We start from the raw sequence: 23,065 nt of genomic DNA, 5'->3' as shown, positions 1-23,065 counted from the left end.
GAGATGTGGAGATGACTTTTCTTTACTTTTATTTATTTATTTTTTTTTTAAAGGGTAAACAGGGAGAGATTAGAATACTCATATACATGCAATGGTTATAGAAAGATTTTGGGCAGTGTTCTTAGTAAAGGGTATTTGAGAATAAATGAAACCAAAATATGAATCACTAATCCACATAGTATGCACATAACATCTTTCTATCAAGAAAAAAGGTATTAGGTAACCCTCACTATGTAAAAATGTCAACAAAAGACTTTAATTCCAAAAGAGATAAAGATGAATCCAGGGTCATAGAGAAGAGGAGTAGAAATCCTTTCAATTCTTAATCTGAATTCCTTCTACCAATATGAAGAGAGGTGATGAAGGTTGGAATCTGAAAGTCAATCATAATCTATGGATCTAACCAAATGTTGATAAGGTTCATTACCAAACTTTTGCATACCAAACCTAAAGGATTCTCTTTTGACATTGAAATTGTAAGGAAATGGTATCCTTTAATTAAAGTCTATGACCTATGCCCTATAGACTTCAGCCCAAAAAGAAGCAAATGATTTCTTATTGACATCTTGTAAAGTGTCAAATTATTTGTAACTTTACTATTTTAGAACAACAAATAAAGATAGTCACATATTTTGATGAAAAAAAAAAACAAATCTCTCCAACACCACTGATCCTCTAACAATCCATTCAAAAGTTGGGAGGACATGGACACGAATCCCTATATATTAGCACGTGTTGGGATGCAGTATCAAGCTCTCCCAATCCATGGATGGTCGTTAGAGGGTCGATGGAAGGTGCAATCATTGGAGAGGAGTCGAATCCATAATATAATGATAGGTCACTTTTAAATCATTTATTTTTTACATTTGATTTATAGAACTTCTAGTAATAAACATTAGCAAATCAAAAGGTGTCAAGCTCTTAATACACCTATAGAGGTGTCATTTGATAATCCTAAAAGGATAACTTAAAAATGACACTCTTATTGCTTGTAGAGTATTTTTAATTATAAAGCAAAGATGAAAGAGTCCACATCCTCGACAGCGAGCAATGAGGTGCAGTGAGCATCGATCGGATGAGAGCATTTGGCCATGAAGCCCAAGGGCTTCCAGCCACCGGGTGATCACTACACTAATGCGACGGCAGTAGCTACAGACGATTCTCACACAAGATGAAAAGGATAAGGAAAAGTATCATGAATGCTAAAATTCAAAAACAAATATGCATTTTATGAGGGTCCTCATTGGTATCTAAACAAGAATAATTGTACTTCTTTAATCTATTAATGATGAAAATTAACCAATCTGATTGAATTTTATCACAAAATAAAACTTATGATAGTTTGACCAGTCTTCATTATGCAATTTTTTTTTTTTTTTTTGTGGGGGGTATTAAAGTTCACTTGTGTATGTTGTAAAATATATATATATATATATATATTTTCCCTATAGTACGAAATGCTTGAAATGCAATGACAATCATAAAATTGTCTCCAAAATGCCCATACTCATTGTGTCATGCCGACCAATGATCTCTTAACTATAAAACTTTCTCCTAAAATCTTTTGTTTTCATTGTGAAGTGAAGAGTGAAGACAATTAAAACTACACTAGTGGTATTTTATTTTAGGTGCAGTTTCTTGTCATCTAATTGGTGCAACATCACAGTAATTGGTGAACTGAAAAAGTTATAACCTTCTTTTATTAAGGGAATTATCCATTCCTCATCCCCAAAAATTATTTAATGCATATGTAAAAATATTTTTTTATATAATTAAAAGTTATTAAATGTAATATTTTTGTGAAATAATAGCTAGGATTTACTTTAATTGAAAAAAATATATACACTATCTAGACTAAAAGGGAAAAAAAATTATTGTGAAAGAAAATAAGACTACAAGTAGTTCACCAATTTGTTTATAATAAGATTTTTCCATTTTATTTAACATAGTTAAAGTCTATTTATTAACGATAAATAGTTAAGATGACCATTGTAAGGTGTCCTTTGTACGCCTAAGTACAAAGAATATTGAGGTGATTGGAATTGCCTTCATCATCTTCCAATTAACGCACTAAATGCACACTTAATTAAGAATCATTTGACCATTTTTTGAGTCAATCTCTTGGGCAAGACTAGTTTAAGGATGAGCCTATTAATCCTCATGTATGAGGGAGATGGTGGATAAGGAGCTTACCTCATGATTCCTTTAATGGATCATTATCTCAGTTCACCACTTCTAATTTTTCAATAATAAAAGAATAGGGAAAAAAAGTTCCACTTCAACACTGCAAAATTGTTTTCACATTCTCACACATCACCACCTTGTTGATCTCTCTCTCTCTTCTTAGACCATATAGGTTTCTTACAAAATGAAGCCTAGGGCACCAGGTCGCCCCTTTTGCACGAGGGTTGAGCCGACTGATCTAACTTGATTTGATACTGATGTTTAAAACTTTGCCTAAGATCGGTTGGTCTGATACTACTAATACATATTCAATTCAAAAAGCCAGCTTACAATGTGAGAGAATTTAGACCATATCAACCTACGTCAAATCTTTTTTAAAACCGATGGAAGGTCAATCCCAATATGATTGATATGAGATCATAACATTTCTCATACCATAATTGGAGGAGTATAGAAGATTCTCCCAAAATCGTTTGTGTAGTATAGAAGATTCTCCCAAAATCGTTTGTGTGGGAAACCCTCTCCCTAAAAGAATAAAAGCAAACGCCATCTTGCGTGAATTGACTTCAAAGCTGCCTCATGATGGAGCATACTTTAAATTTTTGTGCTTTGAGGGCTGCATGCCACTATGTATGGTATATGCTAGAGGATTAACTGATAATGTGGAAGCAAAGAGTGACATTGTCAAAGCCTGATGGTCATGAAGTAAGGATGTTTACCAAAAAAAAAAAAAGGTCATCTATAACTTGTTCATATTCAAATTATAAGTTCTACAATTTATTTTTTCCTGTCTATGATTAATTCTCTTTTTAAAATTGGATTTGAGATTGACCTAATGATTTGAAAATTAAATCCCCTCATTCTATTGATTTTGATAGAATCGCTTAATTTATAATACAAGATAATTAAAATAGTAAACAAAAAAAAAAACAAAGACATTTTCTTTGACATATGCTCTATTAAAGGCATAAATTCTTTTTTTTGGGTAAATATGCACTATACTTTGATGTACTTTTTTTTCTAGAAATATCTTGATGTCCTTAAAAGTGTTTAATTGACAAAGATAAGCTATTCTATGGAACCGAACCCCCCCCCACCCCCAAAAAAAAAATGAGCTATGCTACATATGGGCAGGCACGTATACGTTCTTATTTTCTAATGTATTAAATAGGGAATCGAATCCTTTTTAGTAATATTCATCGTACATTCAACGATTGGGAGTATTATCAAGACATGCATTCCAATATAGGATTGCATACCTTCAGGTCTTCTAAACCACTGAATGGTGTTGGGCATCTAATGCCACTGGAGAGGATTTGAACTCATCAAATGGTTAAAACCACTAAAAAAAAAAAAATTACAATTAAAAGGTCATAGAATAACTTATTTGGGGATTAGCTATTAAAAAAAAAAAAAAAAAAGAGAAGAGATAAAGGAAGCATGCACCTTGTACAAAACTATAGATTCCTTTATGTTTTTCTAGCATAATAAATAGTGAGATTCATACTGACACACTCTCTCTCCTACTCAGACCATATGAACCTTATATGGATGATATCATTCCTCAACCCTTCATTGTTGTTTGGTGTATCATACAGATTCCTTCTTACATTGTCCTCATAAAAAATCCTTCCCTGAAAATAATGGTAAGAGATTGCAATTTGGTTGCGTGGGTCATGCACCAGCACAGAGGCCAATCAGAGTACATGTAAGGGCATCAATATTAATGAGATTTTTTATTTTCAAAAAAATGGGACAGTAATTTCGCATGCCCTTGTGTCTGAGTAGAAGAACCACGTGACCAAACAATTGATATTGATATCAGCTGATACAATACTAATACCTAGTACCATGGGACTTCTATTTTCAATTGGACCAGTTCCTATTTTTAGAAAGTATAATCCGGTTCATTTGTAATTGGACCGAATCAACCCGGTTTGTATGTGATTAAGGTATTGCACAATCAATCAATCAATTATCATGTATGATTAGATTGGGACCCTAATTTCATGGCGTGGGATGAGTTAGATTGACTGCCCCCATCATCCAACATTTCTTCCAAAGTGTTATCTCCACCTCCCCTCTCTCATGACGTGGCAATCACCACTTCAACGGTGGTGATGCATGTGCCACTTGTCACTATCTCCACATGTCATTGTCATGCAATCTTTGAACATATGTACGTCATAGTCTTAATTGACTAATCCAAGTTGATTATTGTAGCTAGTGGGGCCCACTAATTGGCATTTGAAAATTTGAATTGATCTTTCATAAGCCCTCATTTGGTCAATTTCAATTCCAGTTTGATGGATTTACATCTTATGGTTAGTGTAACAACCTTTCAATTATAATAATAAATTATATTAAACAAAAAGAAAAGAAAAAAAAGACTGGGGATCTGTTAAAATCAAATCAAAATTGTTTCAATGAATCGTTCATAATTTTGGTTTAAATCAATAACCAAGCTGATTGTCTAGAATCATTAATCAAAATTGTTTATTTTAATGATTTTGATTTCACAAAATGGAATCATTTAATAAATGGTTCAATACTTAAATCAAACTTAACCGTTTAAATTGAAACCCTACTATTCAACACTTTTAGTGTGGAAGGTATAAGGTTTAAAAGAATTAATCTGGAATATAGATTGGTCCCAATTGATTTCATTCTAGATCTAGCCAAAATTGATGAAAATGTGCCCTAACTCTAGATATCAAAAAATGGATCCATAGAATTAAGATTGACCTTCGCATATTTGATCCCAATTTTTAAAACAATTAAAAGAGAGACATTGGTTGAAAATCAGCCAAAATGTGTCATAACCCTAAGTACAAATAGACCAATTCGAATCAACAAAAATTAGAATACGCCGATCCAATTGATCTGATACCAATTCTTAGAACAATGGAAAAAGGTAAAGATTATAGAGGTTAACATGATCCTTTCCTACTCGGATAACTAGATCCTTTCCTAAGTGATAATTAACACAAAGTCAAGAAGATATGAACAAACAATACCCACCTACCTATGGTTGGATTGAAACACACTCTTAGACCCACACTGTGATATGCCTAAATTAATGTAATCAAATGCCCTATGATGAACGACTAGGATGGCCTAATTATGTCTTTTAAGTATCTTTAATGGGACCCTCTAAAAATCTGCTTCTGTCACCATAGATTAGTTGTGCATCATACGCTAAATAGATATACACCGAATAATGGTTCCAAAAAATATATATATTTGGGCCTATGACTATGCTTTTAAAAATTTCTTTATTTACCATGTGAATCCATTCATTGTGGGGCTTTAGATGGGAATAGGATGTCGATAGATAATTGTGGGAAATGCTAAAACTTTATAGAGATTTGAGAACCCTAGAATGATTAGGTGCATTGTCTTCCATGGATGTAGAAAAACTTTCTTCAATATTAATTAAATAGGTTAGGTTTGATAAACTTTCCAATGTGGTTTTTAATCTTTAGCCACTTAATGAGATGATATAGCAAATTCTGACCATTGGATAAATAGTTCACATGTTTAACCTCATAATTCAATTCAACTAAACTACTTTCCCATGTTTTAGCATCAACTTTATATGAAAAAGAAAAATATATTGGCATCAGGGTTTAAAATTTTGGGATCAGAATCCGAATCAGTCCCAATGAATAATTGGATTAGAATTGAACCATTTGAGCTCCCTTTAATTTATCACATGGTCGAAACTTTGATTATTCTGGATAACATAATCCTAATAAATAAATACTAGAGGATTCCTTATACTTGGGCAATTGGAAGTGCATTTTGAAAGCATCAACAAGAATAGGGTTTCTGAATTTCATGAATAGCTGACTGATCATTTAACCTTCTTTGAATATTTGTTTGGACACAACCATACAGGAACCACACAGCCTATAAGTTTTTGTTTTTTTATTTATTTTTGTCTTTTTTGTTTTTTAATAATAATTGAGTTCTAAAGAGCAAAGAATAAAGCTTTCAAAAGTAATACAAAATGGATAACCAAAGGACCCATTGGCCAAACAGAAACAATTGCTTTGGTTACTGACACATCTTTTGTGGGGGTGATGAAGTGCTGAAGTAAAAGTCCTTTTAGTTTTACTATTTCTTCTTTTTAGAACCGTGGAACCCACTAAACTAGGTGATGAGTCCACAAAGGATTGTCTTTTGTTGGGCTTCACAGAGGCAAAGGAAAGAGGAATTGTGTCATGATTTATACCTTTGAGCTGCATAGAAAGGAAAATTTCTTTGCCTAAAATAGAAAAATAAAATTATATACATATAGGAATGGGTAATTTACATCTTCTCACAATTATTTTTTAAACATTATTGGGTATTCTACATTTCGATTTCTTAAAAATTATTTATCTATGCATATAAATAGTTTGAGAATCGCTATCTGATCTCGTGGCCACTGCACCACTAAAGGTAACTTTTTGTCATCATTTGTCTACGTATAGGGAATTAATGCAACAATCTACCAGCATAGTCACAGATGGAGAATCGAACTTGAAACCGTGTACTTATCCAAATAATCTTCAATTCACCTAACCGTCTGGATAACCTAGAGATGGGTCAAACTAACCGATTAACATCCTTAGATTTTGATCACTTAGATTCAAAGAATGATCTTGGATGCTTGGTGGGTCAGTCCCAAGTCACAACCGCCATTGATGGGTTAAATCAAGGTTTAAATATCCGGAATCGGTAATAGGATCGGCTTCAATCGATTCTGATTCAGATTCAGTTCGAAATTGAAATCGATCGGAATCAGCCTAAACCCCAGAAATGCAACACGAAACGAAGAGAGAGAGAGAGAGAGAGAGAGGGAAAAAAAAAGATGCCGGAGTGCCGGAGTGCCGGCTGATCGCTTTTTACCTGCAATTGAAGGTAATTAAGATGCCTCTTCCATGGAGTTGGTCTCCGCCGCCTGATATGTAGCTCCACCCATGGTTTTTCTCTTCAACAAATCTTAATTAAGTTGCAGGTAGCAGAAGATTAATCACAGCCGCGTCCATGGGGCACTCACGAGCAGAGACAATAAAAAAAACCAGTGGGAGAGGAAAGGCTGGAAAGGTTAATAAGAAACACACCGGCACGGCGCATACGATAAGGCCAAGAGAGCTGAGCTGCGCTGAGATGAGATGGGATGAGATCCTCCATGTTGCAGTGGGAGCACAAACACCCATAAGGTATCCAGAAAAGCCAAAAGCTTATCGTAAGAGAATAAAGAGAGAGAGAGAGAGAGAGGTAAGGGGCAACGGCAATGATTGTATTTGAATGACTTTCCTTTCCATACACGTCATCTTCATCTGTCACACCTTCACTTCCCGGATTCCCCCTTGACCCTTTCCTTATTTCCTTCCTTCTACTAATGAAATGTGGGGTGGAGAATTTTCTTCTTTTTTTTTCTTAATATATTTAGCTCAATACCGTCTAGCACCCAACCTTCCTTTTTCTTCCATTAGAAAATACCCTTATCTTTACCTTTAAATATCTGTTCCAATGAAAAAAGTCTTCCTCATTCATACATGGATCATTAAATATTCTTCTAATTTTCATGACTCATTATGGTACAACTTTATATATCCTTCTTCACCAACTTAGGGATGACCTTTTTACAGTTATCTAATAACTAAGAATTATGGTCTAAGGTAGCGTAATTGATGAGCAACAAACTTGATACGAGTCGTAAATTCAGATGTTTTAAGTTTAACTCCCATTAAGTGAATGGTTCTTATTCTTTATACATTTTATTTTAGAAAAGAGAGAGATAGAGACGATATTACTAAAAAAATGTGTTAAAGAATTGTGTTGATTTGGCATAGAAAACACCAGACCCATGAGCTAATGAGAGTACGAAAGGAGTCTTTAGTGCACACAGGGGTGGGGTAGCACGATTATTTTGCGCTTGGCTGTGTCTACGTATTTTTCTACATCAAACATGCAAAAAAGAGATGGATACAATGTGTCTTGGTGTAGGTCGTGCTCCCAAGACCCAGACAGAAAATCACTTCACAATAACTAATTAGCTATTATTCCCATAGTTTGAGGAATTGGAATCGAATGATGACCAACCATACTTAATTTCTAGTGAAAATGGATTTCCTTTACTTGAAAACCATGAACTTTCCTTCTCATAAAATAAAATAAAGTGTGGTGGGGGGAGGGGGGTTGGAACAACCCTTGCTTTCAGGGCAGCTGTAAAAAGATGGCCATATCTCCTGAAAACAGAGGTTGTGTTTGGGAGTTTGCTGGTTTCTCCTCTTCTTCCACACCCCACCACCCCCCCCCCCAAAAAAAATGTTTGGGTGGTTCGATGAATTGAAATTAGATCACTGATATGGTTAAATCAAATTGTAATATTGATCTCAACTTGACTTCTAGGGTTCAATTTAATTCCTGATTAATTTAGACTAAATTGAAATCCATGAAAACTGATTTCATTGCCTTTTTTTTTTCTTTGTTAATTCCACTTACTTGACCTATGCTCTTCTTACCTCTTTTGCCCCCACACTATCCTACTACTCCATGCTGAAATGATTGGGAAATAACAACTCCCTTGTGATTCCTCTTCTCGGCTCATTTTGTGTGCATTCAAATTTTACTTCCAATCAAATGATTCAAAATACCCCCATTTCGATGACAACTATCTAAACCAACACATTTAATTAGAGTGGCAATGAAACCCATCCTATCAGAAGGTCCTAGTTACAAGGCTCTTGGTCCTCGTCTTCCCTTATCCTATAGAGTAGGTTCCAATAAAAAGAAAAAATCCACTTTCAAACCTCTACTCCCAATTTCCTCACCAACTTATTTATTTTAAAATAAATTAAAAATGTTGAATGGATATTAAATATGTATTTGTTGATTCCTTTCGCTTGAAATTTTAATTAGAAAAATTTTCAATTCTAAATCAATATATTTTACTATCTATGATTCTATTCATTATAATATTTTTTGAACGATATGGATTAGGAAATATATTTTTTTTCTACTAATCTTTAATTATAATAGTAATAAATTAATGAAGAGAACCTTGATAATTATATAATGCAACTTACACCTACAAATTAACAATAAAAACATTTGTCAGTTTCATAATTTTAATGATTCCCAGGCGTGTGGATCAGTGTGGTTCAGCACAACAACAAATATAATCTCTTTTTTAATGAGATGATGAATAGATTGTGGGACTGGGTCCCATCAGAAATTGGATTCCAATCAGATTAGATGAACGGTCCTGATTTAAGAAACTTTGGAAAAAATGTGATCACGTGACTAGTCAAGACTTTTGAGGTTCATGAATCGAAGAACAATTCCCATTAAAGCCTCTCTCATTAATAAAGTCACTTAACACATTATTTACTAATAACTATAAATAAATATAAAAAAAATGGAAAGGAACAACCAAACCTGAAAATTAATATCTACCCTTCTTATTCATTTTTACTATACTTTCTTTCCCTAACTTAGGGGGTTCATTCATTTAAGATATTTAATATAACCAAACACTTTTAAGTGAAAGTTAGATATATTTACACATGATCCCTACTTTTGTCTATTTGCAAAAGCTTGGATCTAATGATTTTAAATAAAAGAAGATAAAAATTATTTTTTTTCTTCCTTTTTCTGGGCAGGTTTTGAATCAACTTGTTGTGGGCCACTAACCCTAAACACACCTCTCCCACTCCCACTCCCACTCCCACTCCCACTCCCCCTCTCACATATGCATCTTTTTCTTCTCTTAAATTATTTTTTTATTTAAATAACTTGTCTAGAAACTTATGGAGATCTCTCTAACCTTTGGTCAAATAGATATAAATTATCTAAAATTATTATAATATTTCTATTTTTATATAGGGTTTCTTATATTAGGTGAAATAGAAGTAAACATGGTTTCCGCTTTTTAGGGTTTGAACAACATCAATTCAAATTTAGGGTTGAAAATATGATATTAGTATCGGCGAACAATGATATTGATGTTAACTGATATTCAATCTATACATGGTGTGTTCATGGGATATAATTATCAAAATACTTTATGATATTTGTATTTTTGAGAGTAAAATTATTTTATATGAATTATACTTGATATCGAATCGAAAATACCGGATACCTAAAATCATGATTAGAAAATGCCTAAGAAGCATGCTGTTTCATTAAAATAATGTTAAAGATAGATGTAAAGGTCACTAAAGAATAACACTAATGTTGTTCCCTTTAATATCTTAGACCCCATCACAGGCAATGGCATTATTAAAATAATAATAATTGCCTTCTTATTAGCTATTCATATTATATATAAGAATTAATTATATTATATACCTCTGTTTATTATTTTAAATTATTCTTATTGTTTTGATTGATAATTGGTGAGAGGAGTGCCACGTAGACTTACTTGATGACATGGCATTTTGCACACGTGGAAATACAAAGGAAATCCCTTGGACCTCCGCTGTCTCTATGTAATAGGAAAGTGAAAGGAAAGGATGAAAGCTCACTGGCAACAAAAAGAAAGGGATCGATCTACTGTTGGGGGATGGGTCCACACATCTGATGTAGCCGACAAAGTTTGAATAAGGAAAAAGTTACATGGACGGTCTCAATCATAGAGTATCTATGGTGTGATCCCAACTAAATTGTATCATTAGTGAGTGGTAACTTTCATTATTTAATACTTAATTTCGTCATTTATCTTATACATTCTTATTCATTTTGTATATACTTTCTTAGTAGTCTTAGAATTTTTAAATTTATTTTATATTTAATTTTTATTTTATAATTTGATCTATTTTAATTGAGTTGAACTGGATATGTGAGATGTGAGCAAGACACCTTTGAACCTATCTATCTATAAAATTTCACTAGACCCCATAAGACCTATTATGGAGTATAAATAGATAAATCTTACTTAGATACTTGTATGGACAAATCCATCTATAAATTTTGTTCGTAGTCGAATAGAGGGGAAATTGCCAAAACTAGAAGATGGCGAAGGCAAAGCCAACAGAACAGTGTAAGAATGTGAATTTGAAATCGTAAATTCATTTAGTAAATTGTTCAGTTTTGGTTTTAAGTTTCAGGCCAGGTAGCTAAACGGGTCGAAACTGAACCAAGCTGTTTAACCCATTGGTTTCAAACCAAATTGAAACCATAAAAATCGAACCGTTTAAACCATCAAAACCGATCTGATAAACTTGTTTAACTATTAAATAAGGCAGGGGTAGAATCGGTATATCATTTCCAAAAATATAAAAGTCATAAAGTAAAAACGATTGGGATTTTGAAGCTTTGGTATGCTTGCATGATTGGATATATGATGCGACTTTTGGAGGTAATATTTTTTCTTTTAACCTCATATGAAATTCTTTGGATATTAGTTTCATATTTTAAGTAATTGTTTTCTTCTTTTATATAGATGAGACGGATGAAGATGAATTATTTAAAGTCTTTGAAGATGTGTTTTCAAAGCCTTTTACTCCTTCTTTAGCATCATCTACCACTACTACCGGTGTTCATTAGTATTTAGTAGTTTTGTTTGCATTTCACTTTCTCAATGTAATATTTTCTTTTACTTAGTTGTTTGGTTGTTTTAACAAACATAACAGTTTGCATTTCACATTGTGAAGATTGAATTGTTTATCACTAAAAACAAATTTTAGTAAACATGCGAATAAACTAACAAATCGATTGCTAACCATTTATAAACCGTATGGAATAAACTGAAACCAAAATTGTTTAAAACCGTGAAACCGAAACCGTTTAAAAACCTTGGAACTGAAACCATTTACTAAACGATTGCGATTTCAGAAAGTGCAACCGTTTAATAAATGGTGCGATTTTGGTTTCAACTAAATAAATATGAATCGAACTGAACCACAACGTTTAAACCAAAACAAACCAATTAATACCCTTAGAACGGTGGACCCGAATTAGCCATCATTAAGTTGGTCCTTGGATCTATTTGACTTCGAAGTTGTAGCAAAATAGAGAGAGAGAAAAAAACAATTGTGAAAACGGAGGGAGGTCTCCAGTGAAGGTCACTGAAGGCGAAGTTGTTTTTAATAAATTTATAAAAATGAATGACTCAGATTTATCTTGTGATTTTCGAAAATAATACATGCCATTGTTACATTTATAAGTATTTTTTTGTTTTGTTTTGTTTTAAACGTGGTAATTTTTTATTCTTTTTTAATGAGAAAAAAACTTCCGTCACCTAGGTGTTATACTAAACTATTGTCCCTTGAATATCATATATTTACTATGGGAGAGGGATAGGTATGCCAGCATAATACCTAGGAATTAGGAATGCTAGCGGCATTTTGACCGTAGGATTTGATCAACATGAATTGAACCGTTGGATGGAGAGAAGATAGACAAATTTTCAATACACGGTTGCAACACCTTTACTCTCTCTCTCTCTCTCTCCTCGCTGGAAAAAATCATTCATTTATCGGATCTAGCCGAAGAAAGCGAAGTAGTTGGCACCACCGCTGTTGATGGAGCAGATGCCTCGTATGAAAGAGGTAGATCTCCCGGCCACCATGACCAAGGTGGTCACCGACATCACCCAGACCTGATCGGTGCTCCAAACATAGATCTCCCCACCGCCATGACCAAGGTGGTCATTGACGTCGCCCAGACCTGATCGGTGCTCCAGTCCTTGAGTGAATGCCCTAATAAGGTCATCAATCTTACCAAGGTCATCGATCTCTGAACTCTCAGGACTCTCTTTCCCGTCAATCGTCACCCCCGATGTTATTGCCACTCATGTCAACCCCAGCTCTCTCACTCTGTTCTTGCAGAGAAAGCTTTCTCTTTCATTTCCCACTAAAACCCCTAGATTTAAACCTTCGTTCTTTCATGGAAGATTATTGGATTCAGATACAAACAATATTTTGATTCTCGAAGCTTAATTTTTGTTCAGAAGCTTTTAGTAATGGCGAGTGGAGCAAAGCAAGAGAAGACATGGGATAAGGCGCTGCTTAAAATGCTCCCTCCTGATTCTTCTTCCTTGCTTGATGAAGATCACCTTGACTACTCCATTGTTATTGAGTACCATGGTCCTCCCGTATCTTACCATGTCCCCAAAGCTGAACCTCTCAATCATGTTGCTTCTCGTTCTTCAGAGCTAGTAAGAAAAAGGGGAAGGAAGACCGCCTAGACCTGATCGGTGCTCCAGATGTAGATCTCCCAGCCGCCATGACCAAGGTGATCACCGACGTCGCCCAGACCTGATCAGTGCTCCAGTCCTTGGGTGAACACACCAATGAGGCCATCAATCTAGCCAAGGCCGTCGATCTCTAAAATCGATTCCAACAATGAAGAAGCTCAACCACCAATACCGAAGCCGAGAGTAGAGAGAGAGGGACATTGGACTGGGAAAGAGAGTCCTGAGAGTTCACTGCAATTTTTTTTGGAAAGTAGACGGAGCTGGAGTAGGAGCAGATGAGAAAAAGGGGAAGGAAGAAGGTGGAGCGGTGATATTGAGTAAGTTTTGTAAGATAAAAATTATAAACGGATGAGATCTTTTATCCATCATCTGACGGCCATTATTCGTTAGTATATCTAATTTCTAGATATTATGCTAGCATATCTGTCATTTTCCCATTTACTATTATAAGAAAAAATCCCAAAGAAAAAAGTGTAAGATATTTGATATTTGGTGTTAAGAGGGAGGTAGGCAAGCAACGAGATCTGAGGCGACGAATAAAAACAACCATTCAATTGCCACGTGTAATACTCTCCAACCCTGTATCTTTCCCTAATAAGCCATCTGGCTCACCTGATTTTACGCTATCTTTCAATTTTAAAAACCCACCTCTTCCCCATTATTATAATCCCCGTGAAAAGCAAGTCGATGGAAAGACGTAAGAGTTTATAAAAGGGTTGGCTCGTATTAGCTTTTTGTTTTGTTTTCCGTTCCCCCCTCTCTCTCTCTCTCTCTCTCTCCCTCTCTCTAGTCCTCAAACATTCACTTCTACCTTGCCGTTTATATTGACTTTGAGGGGTATCCTATTAGTAGGGGAGGTAGGTTTCTTAAGTGGACCCCTCCATGACGTCACCACAACTGCCATGTGGGCTACCGCGACAAAAGGTCCCGCGACTAAATAATACTAGAGACTAGAGATACACCATTCCACAAAAAAAAAAAAAAAATAGAGATCCACCAGATGACGTGGACCCCACACCCAACCCCTTTGTGTCGTTACTTCCGTGACCCATCTCCCACTCTAAACTTTCTTTCTCAACCGTTGGATGACCTGATGTCGATGGCACGGATCTTTCACTCCGTTAAACACACACGTAAGAAACTGGTTGATTCGCTGACAGCTACGACTCTCCTGTCCGTTCGGTTCCGTGTCTGATATTCGTCAGACTGTTTCTCTCGCCACGTCAGATTACAATCCAACGCTCTTAAGAGTCTCGATGACCGAACACTTGAGCTTCTCCCGTCGGATTACTCCTACGGGGTAGCTTTCGTGGTGGGCCCAACAGTCAACCCCATATAGTAAGGAAATAAAGTGTGACAACAAACATAAATTAAAAGCCTTGGAAGTGAAATTAATGATTTGACCGGCTCGTGCCTATATTTTCCGGTGAGAGGCGGTAGCTTCGGAGTTTGGTCCGATGTGGACAGTATCTGCAGCTTTAAAATCTTCCACCGGTTACCTGGTAACTGGTAATAGCCTGTGAAGGACAGATGCCATCGTGTTGATATTGGTGTCGTCAAGCGACTGATCAGAATATATCGAGAGGGCAGTGACTGGTGTGTGTAATTACGGGATGAGTGAATGTGACACGTGGCGATAGGTAATACTACCCGCACTACTGTTCGTCAGACGGTTGGCTTTCTGCCACGTAGGCATATAGCCAACTGCAGCCGTGCGATTTAAAGTTGATCTAACGGAGGAGATCAATTCTCGGAGGTCGAAGAGTGATCCTAACCGTCTACATCAGCTTCGGAGTGGGTTTTGTGGAGAAGTGAAAAACCAAAAAGCAGATGGGATTACGCAGAAGAGTGAAGAAAGGAAAGCAGAAAGAGTTGGAGAGTGGGAGAAGAGAGAAGAGAGAAGAGAGAAGAGAGGAGTCCCTAGCGGAAGGGAGGGAGAAAATAATCGAAAGCTGCGTTTTTCTCCTTTTTGTCCTTCAATCTGTTCGGAATCTGCAGTCTGTGGTGGTCTTGGCTGGAAATCTGGCGAATTATGGCTGAAATCCGGTTGAGAGACCTCTTAGAAAGGTGTGAGACGGTGAGATTGATGGGTCTCTTTGATTGATTTAATGAAGAGATAAGAAGAGATGGATAGGAATAGAGAAGCTAGAAGAGGAAGTATGGCGGCTACGAACGGATTGTCGAGACGGCGACATAGAAGTGGTAGTCTGAGAGATTCACCTGGTTGGATTTTTTTTTTCAGTTCTTTTTCTTTCTGGTTCTAGATTATTGAACATTTCCTTCTTGATTTTGACTGTTTCTTGTATTTTCTTCTTGTTTTTCTGTTTACAGAGGAAGATGGAATCGTGGAGTTGCAGGAAACGGCGAGGTTAAGAGATCGAGTGAACAAAAAGGATAGAGATCGGGATCGGTCGAGTCGAAACAAGCGAAGGAGAGGCGATAGATTGATGCATGGAAGTAATAGAGAGGATGGAGGAGAGGATAGTACGGAAGAAAGTATAGATGAGGAAGAGGAGGATGAGGATGAGGATTCTGGTGGGCTTCGGATGCCGCCTCCGAATCCTGGAACTTCGTCCTCACTATCGAACCATCATCACCAACGGAAGAGCTTCCCACCAGCGAAGATGGTTAGAGCAGCCCCTACGTGGAAGGTTGCCGATGAGATGATCGGAGTCTCAGTGCCGCGAAAAGCTCGGTCAGGTAGAGTGTGCGTGAGGAGGGGAGGGACAGGGGAATTGGGTTTCGTATACTTGTCTGTGGATTTCAATCGGATTTGTTTTTTCTTTTCCCTGAGCCGTTTAACTTTTGCTCTTTGCAGCCTCCGCCAAAAGGTCGCACGAATGTTGGATGTCAAACAGTATTCCAGGTGGAGGCGGGGCGGAGCAGATTCACCGGCAAGCTTCAACTTCGCCGGCTAGGCCGAATGCCACAGCAGCATCGCCAGCTCCGATCTCGCCGTCCTCATCCAATGTTTCTGTGCGGAAGAAGATGGTTAATTTCTTTTGACCCGACTGTTTTTCGCTTCTTTTGTTTCTCCGGGAACTCAACAAATGATTGTTTGAGCGTTTGTTATTACAGAAACCTCTAGGGCCCAAGCTCCGGCCGTCGAAGATGTCCAAGTCCTCATCGTCAAATCAGGAGGACATCGAAATCGAGGTTGCAGAGGTTCTGTACGGATTGATGAGGCAATCGCAATGCCCTCCGAAGCAAGAAAATCTTGTAAATGCATCGCAGAAGTTAGATTCCAAAGATACTAATGGATCCAGTAATGAGGTGAGATCGAGAGTTTCTTCTCCGATCTCAACATCAGCTCCGGCGGCGGCACATCAGCCGTTGTTATTGCCTCAGAATTCTTGTACTTCCACCACTTCGTTGCCAGTTGTGGGTAAGTAGTGTATTGAGCTGGTAGTCGTCCACGCAGTTAAAATCTTTCCTGAGATGTAGTCTTATTTTTGGAAATCTTCTGGTCCTGATTAAATTTTTTTTGTTTTTTTTTTTTTTGTTTTTCTGGGCATCTGCAGCTCCAAAGAGGAAGAGACCTCGACCCGTAAAGCTCGAGGAGGAGAGTCCTGCTGGTGTCACTGGTCGCAACGGTTCCATCTCGTCTCCTGCAGCTAAAGTTGAGAATGAACGGCCTGCAAAATCGGAAACTTCTTCCCCCAAATCGGAGAAGAACTCAGGTTCTGCCAGTCATAATGCTGGGCCCTCTGTTGATCTGGGTTCTTCTCAACCCGCTGCGGCTGTGTCTTCATTAGAGCTGCCTCAATCGGCACCTGTGAAAGCGGAAAGCAATATGGTATCTGATCTGAAGCCGTTAACTGAAGAATCAGAAACTCGGGTAGGGGTTCAGACGCGGGAGGAAGTCCCGTCGCCTAAAAAGGAATCTCCCCCTTGTACCAAATTGGATGTTGATCTTGAGGATGCGACAGCCACGAAAACGTGAGCGTCATAGATCTCTTACATGTCTTCCCCATCCCTTAGTAGGATGAGATAGCTGGATTATTATTATTATTATTTTGTTCAGTTTCTTTACATTTTTCTTTTGAATTTTGTAGGATCTCAACGGCTGCAGAGGTTGAATGCAAGCGGGAGGAGAAGTTTAAGATCGATCTCATGGTGAATAATTTACTTCAATCTTGTTCGATTACTTCGTTATTTTTCTGGCAGATCACTGACGATTTTCCTCTCCTCCACAGGCTCCTCCGCCACTGAAATCATCTCCGGAAAGAGATGGTGATGTAGAAAGCGTATCAGATCCTAAATCTATTGCTCCAGATGTCGAAATGGTGAGAAGGTCTCCCCTCTGTATTCTGCCGCGCACCATCAACCTCAATTATTGCTAATTTGTTGCTCTTCCTATTCTCCTTTTTTCTTTTCTTTTTTGGGGCGGGGGGTTGTTTTCAGGTGCCTAAGGCAGAGGCTCCGACGGCAGAGGAGAAGATGGAGAAAATTGCTCTGCCGGATGCAGGAGAAGTTCGATTGGAAGAGAAGAAGACGGAACAACTAGTGGAAGAATCTGAATCGCAGAAGCAGCTAGCTAATAAGGAGAGGATCCTCGATCTGCAGTTTGATTTGGAGAAGCCGGATAAGGATGGTGGCACGGGTAGTATCAGTGGCAGCAAACAACAGCAGCAACAGCCCAAAACTGCTACTAGGCACGATCCGAAAACGGAGAAAACTGGTAACCAGGATTTAGTTTCAGAATTTTTTTTTCTGGTTCTGTTAAACTTGGTCCGACGCTCTCGGATTGCTGATGATGTTTCTGCTTTCTTTTTTCTCAGCCCAGTCAACGTCTTTGCCTCCGCAGATGACTCTACCAGGTTGGCCAGGCGGGCTTCCTTCTCTTGGGTGCGAATCAGATTCTCTCCTATGTTACCTCTTTTCTTTCTTTTTTCGATTATTCGTCAGTAAGTCCGTACAGTAGATCTTCTTATGTGGCCCTTAGTAACTGCATCGTCGTAAGCAGATATATGCCACCTCTCCAAGCAGTCCTTCCCTTGGACGGGAGCACCGCATCTTCGACGGCGGCTGTACAGGTACATCCCCCGTCTTCTTATTATTAATTTTTTCTACATATTCCAAATATTTTCGGTTCGGTTGTCCAATTAAGCACGCTGATGGGATTTCTTGTGTTGGTGTTTGGGGAATTATAATTGCAGCCGCCCCATTTTGTTCTTTCTCAACCGCGACCGAAAAGGTGTGCGACCCATTACTACATTGCTAGGAACATAAACTATCACCAACAGTTTACAAGGATGAATCCATTCTGGTCTGCAGCAGCTGGTTCTGCATCTATGTATGGGGCCAAGCCATATAATCTTAATGTCGCACCCCCAACGGAAAGCGTGATTCATGGAAACCCATTACAAGGAAACTTAGCGGGTAGGAGTTTGATCTCGGTGCAAGACAAAGTCCAGGCCTCAAGCACCATTTCGGGTCAAAATGCCAAAGACAAAAGCTCTGCCCCTGCGGCTGCCAACTTCATGGATGCCACACAGAGAAAGCAGCTTGTGATGAAGCAAGCTCCTCAGCCAGCAGCAGCTGGTAATTTATTGGTAGGTACCTAATCCAGAATGACGCTTCTAGTTGTTTATTTAATCCATTAAGGGGAGGAATTTATTATTTTTTTTTTCCCTTTTTCTCCCAGCATGGCCCAGCCTTCATTTTTCCACTCAGTCAGCAGCAGGCAGCTGTAGCTGCGGGGTCCCGATCTGGGGCTGTGAAGTCTGTTGTAGCCACAGGCAATGCAGTTCTGCCTGGTGCAGCTAATTCTGGCCCGGTTGTTCCAGCAAGCTCTTCATCTATGGCACCAGGAACTATCCCAACTGTCAGCTTCAATTACCCTAATTTGGCTGCCAATGAAGCTCAGTATTTAGCAATGTTGCAGAACAATGGTTATCCATTTCTTCCTGCTCACGTTGGAGCTCCACCACCTTATAGAGGAGGAAGCCCTGCTCAGGCAATGTCTTTCATCAATGGGTCTTTCTATCCTCCTCAGATGATACATCCGTCACAGCTTCAACAGCAGGCACAACAACAGTCTCATTCACAGCCCCAAGCAGTACAGCAGGGTCACCCAAACACAACAACATCAAGTGGCTCTTCATCATCACAGAAACATCAGCAGGCTCAGCAGCAGCTGTTGCAAGGTGGTGGCAACAATGGTGGGGGTGGAAGCTCAAATAACTTTACTGCCACAAAGAACCGTCTGCCAATGCAATTGCATCAGCAGCAGCAGCAACAGAATCATCCTGTCCCTGCACCCAACCAATCTCGCCAACATGAGGGTGAAGCTGGTGGAGAAGATAGCCCATCAACTGCAGATAGTCGAGTTCCACATGCTCAAAAGAGCATCTATGGGCAGAATTTTGCAATGCCCATTCATCCACAGAACTTTGCCTTGATATCGCCTGCTGCATTGGGTGGTGGTGGTGGTACTGGGAGTCATGGTGAGAAGCAGCAACAGCAGCAACAAAGCTTGAAGAGTGGAGTGGAACTCCTCCCATCTCAAGCATTTGCAATGTCATTTGCCTCTTTCAATGGAGCTGCTACGGCCCAGGGCCTTGACTTCTCTTCCATGGCTCAGAATCATGCGATTTTCCAGAGCTTTCCTGAGGCGGCTAGACATGGTTACCAGATGGCTGCCGCCGCTGCTGCTCAGGCAGCTCAGCATAAGAAGAACCATCATATTTCTGAGGAAGGGAGGACTGGTGGTGACTCAATTAATGTAGAGGATGAAAGAAAGGGGGCAGCAGGGAAGGGTGACTTCTCGTCCTTGGCTCAGAATCATGCAATTTTCCAGAGCCTTCCCGAGGTAGCTAGACATAATTACCAGATGGCTGCTGCACTGGCAGCTCAACCAAAGAAAAACCACCATTCCGAGGGAGGGAAGACTGGTGGTGACTCAATTAATGGAGAGGATGAAAGAAAGGGGACAGTGGGGAAGGCCGCCTTCTCATCCATGGCTCAGAATCATGCAATGTTCCAAGGCCTCCCTGAGGCGGTTAGACATAGTTACCAGATGGCCGCAGCTGCTGCTCAGGCAGCTCAACAGAAGAGGAACCACCATATTTCCGAGGGAGGGAAGACTGGTGGTGACTCAATTAATGTAGAGGATGAAAGAAAGGGGACAGCAGGGAAGGCTGATTTCTCGACCATGGCTCAGAATCATGCGATGTTCCAGAGCCTTCCTGAAGCGGCTAGACATAGTTACCAGATGGCCGCAGCTGCCGCTCAGGCAGCTCAACAGAAGAAGCACCACCATATTTCCGAGGAAAGGAAGATTAGTGGTGACTCGAGTAATGTAGAGGATAAAAGAAAGGGGGTAGCAGGGAAGGCCACAGTGGGTGTGGGGCAGTCTCTTGCCTTCTCCCGACCAGATTCAACGGATCCTTCTGTGTCCTCAGTTTTGGGCAATACTGTTATTGATAGTTCTGCCCGGACTCTCAATCTCATTTCAGCTCCTATCAATGGCAATCGAGCTGCTCGTCCAAGCACCTCAACTTCTACATCCACTACTGCTGCCCCAGCTAGTTCTCCCATTACTCAGCATCAGCAACAACAACAGCAACAACTGATTCAGCTTAAGCGGCAGCAACAGCAACAGCAACAGCAGCAGCAGCATATGCCTGAACAGTTTGCAGCAGCTGTAGCAGCTCGTAGTAAAACACCGTCATCCAGCAATGCCAGTGTCTACTCAGATTGCCTCCCTTCATCTGCCAAGTTTCCAAATGTGGTTTTCCCACAGGCCCTTATCCAAGGCAGTAGCCCTGCCCAGTCACCCCAATGGAAAAATTCAGGGAGGACAATGGGTTCCACTGTCCCTTCGCCTTCGCAGTCTTCAACTTCCACATCCTCCCTGAAGAATCTCCCTCAGCAGCAAAGCAGGATTCAACAGGGTCACACACACATATCATTTGGGGTGAACACAAAACAAGCAACAGCAGCTCAGGGGCAACAGCTTCCCATGAATAACCAGTCTCCATCCCCGCCTGTGGTGGTGGGTTCCCCACCAACATCATCGATTTCCAAGGGTGCAGGGGGAAGCCCCAGGACGAGTTCCACTGGTGGTAAGTCGGGTTCATCTCCTGTGCTACCTTCTCAACAACACAAGAGCTCCCAATCTGCTGGACACAGTAGGAAGTCATCTCCAGTGGGTGGAAGGAATGTGCCATCCATCATTGGCAATTCTCACATGAACACTGCCCCGAGTTCCTGTGGGCAGTTGCAGGTGGTGCAGCAGCAGCATAATATGCAAAAGCATACTTTGCAGCAGCCCCAACTATATTTCACCAATGCTGCCTATTTGCAAGCTCCGTCGCCCCAGTCAATTAACACAACAACGACCACCACAACAACCACCACAAGCACGACTGGGTATTATCACCAAAGACGGCAAAATGATCAACAGCAGCAGCAAGGGGCCTCAGGTGCACCTTCCAATGGTATGCTGTCACTATGTCAACCATCGATGACCTCGGATCCAGCCAAAGCTGTTGCTGCAGCGGCTGCAGCTGTGAATGGTGTAAAAGGAGTGATGCCGCCATCAGGGCTATTGCAAGCTGCCCAATTTGCTGCTCAGACAGCAGGGAACGCACATCAACTAATGTCTGCGGCCTTCCCTTACATGCATACAATGCCCACCGTGTCCGTGAAACCAGCTGAACAGAAGCAACCCGCGGGTGAGTAAATTCAATTCCCTTCCCCCCCCTTCCGGTGCGAGGAAAAAGACATGTTAAAAAAAATTTTGGTTGGGGAGGAACATATATGAATATTTATGAAGGGGATGGCGGGTTTCTTTGACCAGGAAGTGACACTTTGCATGCCTGCTGGCAGCCTGAGAAGAGATGAGGAAGAAAGAAAGAAACAAGCCCAAGATGAAGAGCAGGTAAGGGAAGCAAAGCAGAAGAGTAAGATGGTGGAAGTTTGTCGAAATCAAATCCAGAGAATCTTGTCATATTCTGCTGATTTGGTGGTGTATTACAGGAAGACTAAAGATGGCGGCCGCACGGCACACACGTCAGCGCCATTTGGAGAGGGCGTGAGGATTCATTTGAGAAGAAGCTGGCTGGTCCTTCCCCTACCCCCCCCCCCCCACCTCGACAAAATTCATTTCTTGATCGATATTGGTGGCCTGTCCTCAAGGGAGATATATAATGGTTTCATTATTCGTATTTAGGAGGAGAGAAGGTCATGGGTGGTGGGTTGGGGGATTACAGAGGCCAAGAGAAAGAGAAAGAAGCCGCTTGAGAAGATCCAATGTTGCTGCAGTGAAAAGGGATAGAGAGAGAGAGAGAGAGAGAGAGAGAGAGAGAGTTTCAACTTCCAAACAGGGGGAAGGAGATGGGATTCTACAATTGTATAATGGGAGCGGCGGGGTTATATTTTATATATTATATTATGATATTTCCTTGGTTTCGTCTCTCCATTGTCTTGGTGTGAGATACACAAACATGAAACATGTGTATATATATATATATATATAGAGAGAGAGAGATATATATATATATATATATATAGAGAGAGAGAGAGAGAGAGAGAGAGAGAGAGAGAGAGAGAGAGAGCAAAGGAAATAGAACGGAGTGACTCCCCTCAGATATTTTTCTATTCTTTTTCCCTATAGGAAATAGAACGGAGTGACTCCCCTCAGATTTTTTTCTATTCTTTTTCCCTATATTTTTATTTTTA

General features: G+C 39.4%; 1 protein-coding gene across 6 annotated transcripts; it reads left to right on the top strand.

The window, feature by feature from the left end:
• The first annotated feature begins 15,208 nt into the window (after positions 1–15,208).
• Positions 15,209–22,801, top strand: LOC122090756 (protein TIME FOR COFFEE-like). Of its 6 annotated transcripts, none has more exons than XM_042660467.1 (14): positions 15,209–15,601; positions 15,710–16,078; positions 16,197–16,369; positions 16,457–16,763; positions 16,900–17,317; positions 17,434–17,494; positions 17,575–17,664; positions 17,783–17,819; positions 17,859–18,059; positions 18,160–18,226; positions 18,345–18,414; positions 18,538–18,933; positions 19,026–22,059; positions 22,185–22,801. In XM_042660467.1, exons 1-14 carry the CDS (start codon positions 15,505–15,507, stop codon positions 22,226–22,228), a joined length of 5,364 nt encoding a protein of 1,787 aa, XP_042516401.1. In that variant the 5' UTR covers positions 15,209–15,504; the 3' UTR covers positions 22,229–22,801. The 6 variants fall into 6 exon arrangements, with proteins under 6 accessions (XP_042516401.1, XP_042516403.1, XP_042516399.1 ...); XM_042660469.1 differs by having other exon boundaries at positions 17,783–18,059; positions 22,214–22,265; positions 22,364–22,801; XM_042660465.1 differs by having other exon boundaries at positions 17,783–18,059; positions 22,185–22,265; positions 22,364–22,801.
• Positions 22,802–23,065: the final 264 nt, after the last annotated feature.

The sequence above is a fragment of the Macadamia integrifolia genome, chromosome 10 (assembly GCF_013358625.1).
Source record: "Macadamia integrifolia cultivar HAES 741 chromosome 10, SCU_Mint_v3, whole genome shotgun sequence".
In the NCBI taxonomy this organism is placed as follows: domain Eukaryota; kingdom Viridiplantae; phylum Streptophyta; class Magnoliopsida; order Proteales; family Proteaceae; genus Macadamia; species Macadamia integrifolia.
Note: the sequence above shows the minus strand (reverse complement) of the source record. Positions and strands in the feature narration are given on the sequence as shown.

Excerpts from the sequence above, each read along its gene's own strand:
- LOC122090756 (XM_042660465.1), top strand. The coding sequence starts at position 15,505 with ATGGATAGGAATAGAGAAGCTAGAAGAGGAAGTATGGCGGCTACGAAC. Across the intron at positions 15,602-15,709 it reads TAGTCTGAGAGATTCACCTG|AGGAAGATGGAATCGTGGAG; the intron begins GTTGGATTTTTT and ends TTCTGTTTACAG. Across the intron at positions 17,495-17,574 it reads AGTTTAAGATCGATCTCATG|GCTCCTCCGCCACTGAAATC; the intron begins GTGAATAATTTA and ends TCTCCTCCACAG.